General features: G+C 37.1%; 1 protein-coding gene across 6 annotated transcripts in view; it reads left to right on the forward strand.

The window, feature by feature from the left end:
- The window catches only part of LOC110842775 (homeobox protein homothorax), a 60,449-nt gene extending 54,210 nt beyond the window's left edge, over positions 1 to 6,239 (forward strand). For 5 of the 6 annotated variants that reach the window (XM_035847233.1, XM_035847234.1, XM_035847235.1 and 2 more), the window contains 5 exons: positions 2,195 to 2,220; positions 2,324 to 2,365; positions 3,293 to 3,423; positions 3,495 to 3,576; positions 4,803 to 6,239. In XM_035847233.1, coding sequence (XP_035703126.1) covers positions 2,195 to 2,220; positions 2,324 to 2,365; positions 3,293 to 3,423; positions 3,495 to 3,512 — 217 coding nt within the window. In that variant the 3' untranslated portion in view covers positions 3,513 to 3,576; positions 4,803 to 6,239. The remainder of the gene's footprint in view (positions 1 to 2,194; positions 2,221 to 2,323; positions 2,366 to 3,292; positions 3,424 to 3,494; positions 3,577 to 4,802) is intronic. The other variant, XM_035847232.1, reaches the window with a different exon arrangement.
- Positions 6,240 to 11,512: the final 5,273 nt, after the last annotated feature.

Here is an 11,512-nt window from a genome sequence, read left to right on the forward strand (position 1 = left end):
GAAACTTTAAACTAACACTAGCTAGACTACGCACAACAATACACATTGTGATGCAAAGTTGGAATGTAAATTTGGAAGTGAAATTGAACCCTAACAAAAGGGAATTGTAGGACAATATCCGGAACCATCCATCACAATCAGAGAGAGAGAGGGAAGGTTTTAAACTTGGGGAAACGAAACGAACGAACCGAAAACCGGGATCAGTAGAGCGACAAGAAATAGCAAGGTCTTCTTACACATATTTCTCATCCAGACCATTGTGTCATTGTCGGTGATCGTCTCCTGGTTCGCTAAACTAATGGAGAAGGGAACAGTGTAGAATCGTATCGTATCGAGGAAGGACTTAGGCGAGAACTTTGTGCGGATTTCTAAAATATCTCTGTTTGCTTATTTACATTTAAATTCCAGCGATGTAAAATGTAAATGTAGGGCTTTGAATATAATCATGGGATGGCTTTCACTCAATTAAAAATGTCCTGCTGCGTCCTTCCAAGTCATTATTCGTGGTCTTCTCGTTGCATATTGCAGCTGCATCACGCTGCCTCCCATCCTTTATTTCATTTCACTTTATCCAAGGTTTGTTTGCTTTCATGTAATTATCTGAACAAAGACGAATGTTGGTGCATACAACAACTGATGTGATTGTGATGTAATGTGATTCAAACGTGCTTATTCAATTACTAAATGGCTGCTGCACACACGTACAGATACGTATACTAACTACGTATATTTAGATGCATACGTATGTATGTACGTAATATGTATGTAGATGAATGGGTGGAAATCGGGTCTAATTGGATTTACTGTAGGATTACATTACAATTGTTATTCCTCAATTAAACTTTGGACGGAATCCATGATACTCATTCTAAATATGTACAAAATGATGTGTCTGCCATTCTTTACTTTCTCCACAAAAAAGTTTTAGGGTTTTATTGCTACACATTTCATGTCTTTCACCAGTTTCACCAGTTTGTATCATCATTTCTGTTTTCTGCTGGGTGGACAATGGAAGGAAGCAGGAGAGCAGTGTCAGCAATAAATCTGGTGAATTTGTTCATCCCTTGTTGGGTCACGAGGGAACAGCCGTGAAAAATGAGAGCTGTCATGTCATTCCAAAAGGGGAGACTGAGAAAGCGTGTACTTTCTCCACTCCTCATACTTTAATCTTAATCCAGTCCCTGAAATACAGATAGTTTGACAAAATGGAAGCAGCATCATCGAGGGACTGAATTTCTTGTTCTTGAAAATGATGCAAAATTTTGATGGGACAAGGCGTAGGAATGAAAATGGATGTATTATTTCTTGGTCGGATGAGTGAGGAGAAGGGTGATGTTGATGGTGGGTGGGTGGGTGGTACTTTGGTCATATAGTGCTCGTAGTCCTGGTAGTTTTGATCACACGCGCATACATTATCCTTAATTGCTAAATCAATATCTTCATTTCACTCCTCGGTGCACTTATGTAAAGCCAATCCGCCCCGACAAAGTCATTCATATGCCCCTAAAATGCATTACAACTATATCCAGCTAGGGGTACTCTGTGGGTAGGATCTACGCAGTGATAGTAGCACCACTACACTGATGATAATAATGCAGAAGAAAGAGTCGCAGGACAACGAATGAGCAATCAAATCCCTGGATGCACATCCCAGCAGCTTTCCAACCAACCAAGCCATCCATCCATCCGCATGAATGTTTCTATCGTGTCGTATTATTTTGCAAGGATCAAGGAAGGGATCGAGATAGCTCCCTTCAACCAGGATGATGATAATGGTGTGGTGGTGGCAGTGGCACAAGATCCTAAAGAATTAGGAGAGAGTAGTTCTAGTGTGTTTTGTTGTTTGTTGCGTTGTATGTATGGTGGAGTTATGAGCCATAAATCCTTCCTGTACAAGTCCACTACTTCCTTCCTTAGCTTTTAGACGACGGGAATCGTTGTACGTACACAGCGTAGAGCTGCTTTCTCCATCCATCCATCCTTGACTATATGTACATCCAATCCACAAGGGTATTCCCCACCACCATTCTAATCCCTCTCATTGTCACCAAGGACTAATGACTGTGTGTTAAGCCCTCATAAATATGTGAGTGTATGTGGGAGTAATTAGTCGACGCAATATTTAATCCTTATCTGAATAGGATAACTCTTTCTCTTATCGGAACAAAACACATTGTCCTCTTCTTTGTTGCAGGTTTATCAACGCTCGTCGCCGCATAGGTGGGTAATCAATGGTCTAGTGTTCAAATAAATTAGTTTCATCTCTTATAAAAAAATTGTATGAGGAAATCATATTCTAAATATTTTTTTTTAATTTCAACAGTCCAACCTCTCATTGATCAGTCAAACAGAGCTGGAGCGAGTGGTGAGTTGGCAATAATTTTGTCTGAAAATTTTTCTGCGACCCAGACATCTTTTACGTAGGAATAGTAAATATTACGTAGTCTGGAGTCTGCAGTGGTCCCCTTACGTTTTTGGGAAAGAAAGTAAATTGAGAGAAGTTGGATGATTATGATGAGAGCGCAGCATTTGTCCGTGGCAGATTGATGAGATGAGGTCAGGTCGGGACCTTTGGCCCTTTCTGCTTTCATCATCATTCACACGTGCTCCCACACCAATAATCCTCATTGTCACTGTAATTGCACATTAGCACAAGCTGCTGCTGCTGTTGCACCACGCCACGTCTACATTGGCTACGTCGACGACTCTGACAATTCAAACAACTCTCTCTCTCTCTCAGTCTACTTTATTTTCCTTCCTCGTTGTTTCTTGGTTCGCCTCCTCGTCCACCCATGCACCTATCTCGGTCGTAAATAAGACGGGATTAATTTAATAGGATGCCTGTCTCTGTTTCTTGGAATGGGAATGATACTAATTAGAGCAAATTGCTCCAAGCTGCACCCCTACTTCAATCCAGTATTTATGGCTTGTTAAACTGGCTGGCTCAAACTGGTCACTCTGGTAGTCAACTGGTCAGCAAACCAACGCTAATAAATAAAAGGCGATAAGGAGACGGGATTTGTGATAATGACAAAAGTTTATGTATTTCCGTTCGTTCAGAAATCTATATACTTATACACGTACGTATGTACGTACGTGGGAGATGACCGAGACAGGTGTTCCGAGGTGCATGTATTTAGCTGTTGTTTTAAGAGAGAGACAATATATTAAGATGAAATTCTTTTATACAGATAAATTGTCTCTCTCTCAACTTATTAGTTATTGGTTCATGTTTAAGAATAAGAATCAATCCCCCCAAAGCTGCAATATTCACCAATTGTTTAACTAATAGTGTTCCCTGGGGGTGGTCCAGGTGGGGCATATGGACCCGAGACGGGAATGGGCTACATGATGGACGGTCAACAAATGCACAGGCCGCCAGACGCCCCCTTCCACAACGACGCATACCACTACCCACCTCAGGTACAGGATTTCTAATCTTAAATGGATGAACAGCATTAGTTGAGGTTTACATTATGTGCATTACTCTGCAGTATTATGGTCACCTCTAACCATTAATGGAGGCGGAAGGCGAGAAAGATATCGCTTCGACCGCGGCGGCTGAACCACTCTGACGTAAGTTTTATTTTTTCTTTTCTTTTTTGTTTAAAAATTGTAGATCTTTCCACCCCGTCTTTCTTTCCCCTGGAAAATATTTAATAGGAAATTGCTCTAGCAAAGTGATGGATGGGGCTGCGATCCTATCGCTCGAAATTAACACTTTCTCATTATTACTTTGAAGCAAGTATGCTCGAGGAGCATGCACAATGGAGAAAGACGAAAGTCTATGGTGTGTGCAGGAACAAAACTTGAAACAATAATTGTCCCATGTTCTTTTTCGTTTCCTTTTCTCAACTTTCTGAACTCTCCCCACCCAACCATGATTCGTTCCAGTGAAATAATGAGTTGTTGGAAAAGAGACCAAAGGGAATGCATGTATATGGAAGAAATAATAAGACTCGCTTCGTTCAATCTCAATGTCATCGTCACCCATCCAACAACCGAACCCGGGCTTCTTTTCTTTTTCCTTCCTTGGTTCTTTCACTCTCTCGCCGGTCCTATCCCCCATTTTTGTGATAATGGAACCTTTTAATGGAAAATGTTGGTTGGCCATAAATAAGACCAAGAAGAATCAAACAAGAGTGATGTCCCTCAGTCTCATTATTCTCTCATTCTCTGCCAGAGAGAGAGAGTGCTATCTTATCTTTTGTTTTTCCCCAAACTTCATTTCCGTTCGTACACCAGACTTTAATTTAAAATGAGAATAAATCATATCAAAAATTTCACATTGTAAAATAAGATGTATGTATCAAGAAAAAACTGAAACACGAAATTTTCTAAATATATTTATATACTTGGTGAAAAATTGCAGAAAAATTAAGAAATAATTCCAATCTCAACAGACAGCGTATTACACTAATTGTAAATGTGTTCATAAAAATTTTATGTGCCATAGTGTTTTTCATGTCCACTCATGAACTCGCTCTATTATTGCTGGAAATGATGTGCGTTGATTCCAAATGATGATGACGTTAGTGAAACTTGCTTTGATGTTGTACTATTGTACATAAAATAAAAGTAAAAGTAAAATCTGGGAGAGTGAATTGTTCCAGTTTTTGTGGGACATAAAACTTTTTACGGCCACTTCGCTCACACCATTGGGCAACCATCAAAAGCTAGTTTTATTCCTAGTAAAAATGGAATAAAATAAGTCCGCACTCTTTAACCCCTCTTCTTCTTTTCTCTTTTCTCCTTACTTCTTGTTGAGACATTTTTCACATTTTTTCTTATTTTTTTTGCAGGAAATTGACTTACCACCATCAACTATCCCAACACCAATACACTACCCAAACCAACGTCCACTGTTTGATTATCTCAACTGTGTCAAATTTCTCCAAAACAATCATGATCATCCACCAAGAAATTTGCAAGTTTTTGTTTTTGTTTCTTTTTGGATGAAAATCACCCCAAGATTGATAAGAAGACGAAGACGACACGACATTTAGTTTTTAGATACAAAACTTTTAAAATATAAAATAAGGGAATTACACACACCTATATACTCCTCCAATCCAATATAATAATCAGCTTGTGCTTTTCTTAACATTCTTTACAAAAGTTTGTAAAAAAAACATTTAAAAAACTTTTTTCATTCGGAATTTTTGCAAGTGCAGTTTCTAATAAAAAATATTATACTACAATTCTTCTGAGCTAAAAAAAACTTAACCAAGTGACTTGTGAAGCTATACGTAATAAAAAAAAATAACAAAACTCCAATCTGAAACCTTTCTGTGACATGAAGATATACGAATGGCATCCTGGGAGGAGGAAGAGGAGAAGGATGACGAAGTACATAATATGACGAATCTATCTTAGGACTTTAAAAATCTGCTTAATATTTGTTTTTTCTTCAATTTCTGCCTTTTGGCAAGATTATTATGCATATTTCAAAATTTTATTTTCATTTCTTGCTGACAGGGTATTTTGCAAATATTAATTTGAAAGGACATGATACAACTAGCCAAATAAATACATGTACATGCAGCAGCCGAGAAACCCGTTTAAAAATGAAATACGTAAATTTGTTTTCAATATAATTTCCTCGCATTTACAATAAAACTGCAACGTTAAATCATTTGTGTCAAATTAATTTTATTAAAGAATGGACTCGAAAAATAGTTAAAATATTATGTTTAATATGGTTGTTTATTGTGTTAATTGTAATGATTTTTGTTAAAATGCGGTGCGATAATTAATTAATTAATTGTTATCTTGTATAATTGTATAGTGGACAGTTTATATATGTTATACTAAAAACTAGGTAGGGTAATTAATTATCAATTCATAATCAGTTAGGTATATTACATGATACTATGCTACATAAGGATATATAGAGATATATTAGTTGTAGTTAACACGTAATTGTACAGTACGTAAAGAATGGACAGGGAGATGAAGAGAGGCAATCGAAACTATTCCTAAGTTAAATTATAGCATTTCAGCTATATTTAATAAGTTACCTTATTAAGTGTAATACACTCAAGTATTTTAAAAGTTGATTATTAACTTGAACTAAAACATTTTCAAATAGAGACTTCCGTTAGGTTTAAGAAAAGTGTTAAGCTGCAACAGTAAAAACAAGTAATTAACTCGATTTAATTACTCAAAAGTTTGTTCGTGGTCATCATCACAAAAGAATTGAATCGATAAGAATAAAAATCATGAATGAGAAAAAACTACTTTTTGAAAATTATTTTGAAAATTATTTCATCGTGTGTGTACAACATAAGTGTTCAGAGGCGTGGCGTGGAGATATTTCATAAGTGCGTTACAGTTTATAGTACGTGGATGGATGTGTAGTTGCTTTGGTGAAAGTTAATCCTCAGTGTTGTCGTCGGCATTTTGGTCTGCCTGCTTATTGCTTCTTATGTGCAATGTCGGTTTCGTGCTGAATCTGTTGTATGGCATACGTAGGGAAGAAAAGTGGAGAGACAGCAGCATAGGACTGAGGAGAGCAGGAGTGGTTCCATAAATCAGATGCAATCAGATCCTATGTGACAGGCAGCCAGCCAAGAAGAGAAGAAAACTCCAATTTTCTCTTCTCAACTTTCTCCACTTTTTCTCATATCCCAAAAATCCCATTAAATTCCAAGCACAGGGATACTATTTTTTTCTTACTTTTGTTAAAAAATGGGAAATTTACTCACTGCAATGAGAATCGCAATAGATGTATGTATTAGATGCAAATGTATAAAGTGTGCCCTTGTCATGAACCAATTGAAAGAAATCATAGGGGCTTAAAAACAGATAAGAGGACTAATCCCTGCAAGAATTAAAACTTTTTTGTCATCATCATTAGCAGGCTTATACTATGCGTGCATAAACTGGCTATCCAATCACCCCTCTCTATTCATTCAACTTGAGTGCGATGAAAGAATTGGTCTGATAAATTTTAAAAATCTGGAAACTCTCTTTTTTTATTTCACCATTAATCCCTTCATTACGGAAACGTCAAGTCAGTCAGACATTGGGTAACTTATTTCTTCCATTCCGACTTAATCCATGCTCCCATTTTTTTCAAGTGTCGTCGTTCTTCTTCTCTCTCCCAATTTGTGAGGTGTCAGAAGTAATCATAGCCATCAAGTTTAGGATGCCACTTACTTATTAAACAGTAACAGCCAGCAGGACTCTATCCTTCCACTTAATTTCATCTTGAAAATGTCTCTTGCAGAATTTTTTCTAGATAAATAATTCTCTTGTGTCGTTGTGGTGGGTCGAATGATTCGAGTGCCAATTACTTTATTGGATATTAAAAGAACACCCTCAGAGTGGAATTTTACAGAAGTGGTCTTACCGAGAATTTTGCCAAGTAGTGCTACAACATGGACAACATAATCAATAACTGTATAGCCCATACATATGTAGGACATTATTTAGTAGAGAAATTGAAACTGGTGGTGCATCCTCTGGGGCGAGTAATGGAAGGAAGTTTCGTAATAATTTGATGTGATGTAATGCAATAAAATTGATGGATGGATGGATGGCTTCAATATCTGGACTGAATGACTAGCATTGCGCGTTTTTAGAGGACATGGAATAAAAGTTTGACTGAAGGGAAAGATTTTGCTATGTGTTGTGCATCCACGAATCCACCAGGGTTGCTTCAAGTGGAGGAAAGTGAAGTGTCCAAGCACAAGTGGGGATCTCATCTCATCAACTAATATTTCCTCTATCCCAACACCAGCTTGATAACTGATATGACATCCCCTCCTCCTTATTATTACACCACCATCACCATGTAGAATATCTGCCAACCACCATACCAGCCAGAGGATGAATGAGTGCACTTGAAGAGACACTTGGAAAACGACGAAGCCGACACCAAACCAAGCCAAACGAACGACTGCATAACCGGGGTGGCACAATATCTAGTTTTTTTTTTTGGGGGGGGGGGGGAGAGATTTGAGTGATCTTATTTTTCAAGTGCACTTCAAAAGTGGCTCAAAATCCGACAAACCATCGCCAAACACTAACCACCACAAATAATTTGATTTCGTTATGTGATGCACTGCATTCAGACTCTGAAACTTTAATGCCAAACATTCCTCAAGGTTTTTAAAATGGAATTGATACTTTGAAATTTGCTTTAAATGATATGTACATACAGTTTCGTAACTATATGTACGGATGTCCGTGCTATATTGATTCACTCGATATCCATCGACTTCAATACATTCGGTGGTAGAGTAAAAATACGAATTTTTATTACAGTACTCTTTATCTACATGTTATTTTACGGAGCCGATGAACCTCTCTAAAAAAATCGACAAAGATTGTATTCTTTTTCCATTGTACTCTACTGTATTGACTGTATCAAAAATGAAGTGTGATTGACGCGTGTTCTTCTCTTCCTATTTTTTCTGAACAATTGACAATTCATCTCCAAATTCAACAGTAGCATCTTTATCTATCCACGGAATTCATCCTGCTGCAACGATGACTGACAGCTATACATGACCGGGGTCCTTTATTACCATCGCCTTAAAATTACTGCAAAGATGAAAGTGCTTTTTACTCTACGGCAAAAGATTTTAAAACTCATATCAGGAAAAAAAACAATGACGACACTCCTATTACTTTGCATAACTTTACGCCAGAGAGAAAGAGAGAGATGATTGTGGAAGCGATACTACGTATGTACCTGCTACAAGGAAATATATAAAAAGAAATCCAGTCACTATAGTGTATGTATAACTACCAATTCCGAGATGAGTGACAGCCAAGCCGGGCTCAGGTGCGCTTTTCTTTTCATTTTGTAAAGAACTCTAAAGAAAATGGTTTGATGGACAGGTGGAGTTTATGGAATTCCAAGCATTTTAATTTTTCAAATCCTCATCTACTAAAATGAAATTACAAACATGGATATTATTTTTTATACGAACGATGCGCAATATCCCACGAGCAATATATTTAGTACATGGGACCCACAAAAAGGAAATGGAATAAAACGTCTGTCGTTGCGTGTTGCATGGTGGACGGAAATTGCAGGGGAAAATCCGATTTCCTCTTCTCATCGTCGTCATTGGCTTGTCTCGTTTAAGCCAATCCAACCCAATTTTATTGAGTTTCACTCCCACCACCATCACTACCACCACCCGGACACGACACTATTCCACCAACCACACCTGTCATCTCTCACGGTTTTCACCTACACAAATCCATACGAATCATGCCCCAGTGTAATGGGTAACGTGAAATGAAAAAGATGCAGAAGGAAATTGTGGTGATTCCCAGAAACAAAAAATAGTAAACTTCATGTACCTACATATATATGTATATACTTGTTGAAAACTGATTAAGCTGGAGTTGTTAAGTGTAATGATACGGTCCGAAAATGAATCGATGTATTAGTGACTGAAAGCAATTAAGGGTTTTCCCAGTTAATTGTGTAGGAAAGGTGGAAGAAAATGTGTGGAATTTTTCTGGTAAAAATAAGAGAAATGAGAGAGTGAGAGTAGAGGTGAAATGGATATCCATTTTATCCAATCCATTTGGAATCCAATCCAATCCATCGATATGGATTGGATTGGATAATCAGATATCTGGATTGGATTGGATGGATTTTTGGTTCTGGAAAAATTATGGATTGGATTGGATAATCGGAAATCTGGATTGGATTGGATGGATTTTCGGTTGTGGAAAAATTATGAATTTTCACCGCGCCTTTCTGTATAGAAATCATAACCAGGACATTATGTCATTCTAAATATTCTAAAATCTGTGTATTTATCTACGTATATTTTTAACTTAAAGCAGGCGGGTGTATTGCTGGTTTGGTCGGTAACATATTGGCATTTGAAAGGAGAGCCAAATTCACTAATGTTGGCATCTAGTTTTTGCCTGTCGATTGGCGGTCGTATAAACTAGTTCTGTTATATTAAAAATATAACGAAATTTAACAATAGGTGCATGTGTATATCATGGTAGTATTTTTTTAAATATAGTTTTGCTGATTTTGTAAATATTATATCCATGTTTTTACACTGGATTCTATTGGCTTAACTTAAAACTAGTGCTGGATAATATAGATTTTTTGTTTTTGGTTTGAATTGGATTGGATTTTTAATGGTTTGAAAGTTATGGATTGGATTGGATATTTTTTTTACAAAATTTCGAATGGATTGGATGGATTGGATAAATCCAAATGGATTATGGATTGGATGGATTTTTTTAGGACAAAACTAAAAATGGATTGGATGGATTGGATAAATCCAAATGGATTTTGGATTGGATGGATTTTTCGTTTTGTAATCCATTTCACCTCTAAGTGAGAGGGAGGGAAGAAGGGAGACTGTGATTCTGACCAAGTGGTCAATCTCTGTAATTAGCTCTAAGGACGCTTGGTTTTCGAGTATTATTGGATGGATGGGTGGAGAAGGCAGAAGGAGCAAAGGTGCAATTTTCATTTTCATTACAAGCTCCAAACAGTCTCTCGAGTCTGTTCATAAATTAGGAGAGTGATGGGAGGGTCGATAGGCGTTGGGACTGACACTATGGAATTTAATGAGGAATGTGGTTAAGAAAGGAATTTACTGGGCACACCCACTCACCACAAAATTCCACCGACTGATCTTGATATTGGTGGTCAAATATCTCGATGCATACTTGGAATTAGTTTGTAAATAATAAGCACGTAAAATGTATGTGTGTACAAGAAGGTACAAAAATTAAATTAAATTGCAATTTTACTCTTCATTTTCCAAGCTAAAATAATGATAATTTTGCAATGGAGAAAGTAGCATGCTTAAGATATGTGTTCATTTATTGCATTTTCAAGAAGCTGCTGCTTAACGTTTTTCCATCTCGTGATTTACAACAATTTGTGAGAAGGGTTGTTATTCTTCTGATAAGACATCTAACAAGATCTGGATTACCTCATCCGGAGGTCGAAAAAATAATGAACATCATTTTGAAAAACGATTAACAAATATGTAGAGAAATATTTTCTGAGCATCGTTTGTTATATATATTTATTTGCTTTCTGAAGAAAAACTAATTGGCAACAACATACGGTATAACGATGTGTGGTATGTATCATTCACCACTACCTCATACATGCCTACCCATAATACCTATCGTTGGAAAGTTGACCACTATAATTCAATCCCAGGTGATGGTTTTCTAGATAATGTGTTATTTATGTGTGTGGACCATATCATCATCATTTCCATCATTACTTTCAATTACTCTATTTTCTGTCATTCTCGGCATGTGTGGCAAGGTAAGGTCTGCAACATGTGTGTACATATGCACATACATATAAATAAATACTCTGCACACAATTTCCTGTATTTGTATTTCGTGATCCCAACTTTTTGCTGGTCAGGACCGATGACATGTTCTGACATTTGCTCCCATACTCGTTGACCAGTCAGCACGCGAAGCGAGTTTCAGAGAACATGGTACACAAGAGAGAGATGTGACTTTTACTTTACTTTTAAATTATTGAGTG

Source organism: Folsomia candida, unplaced genomic scaffold, assembly GCF_002217175.1.
Source record: "Folsomia candida strain VU population unplaced genomic scaffold, ASM221717v1 Fcan01_Sc002, whole genome shotgun sequence".
Classification (NCBI taxonomy): domain Eukaryota; kingdom Metazoa; phylum Arthropoda; class Collembola; order Entomobryomorpha; family Isotomidae; genus Folsomia; species Folsomia candida.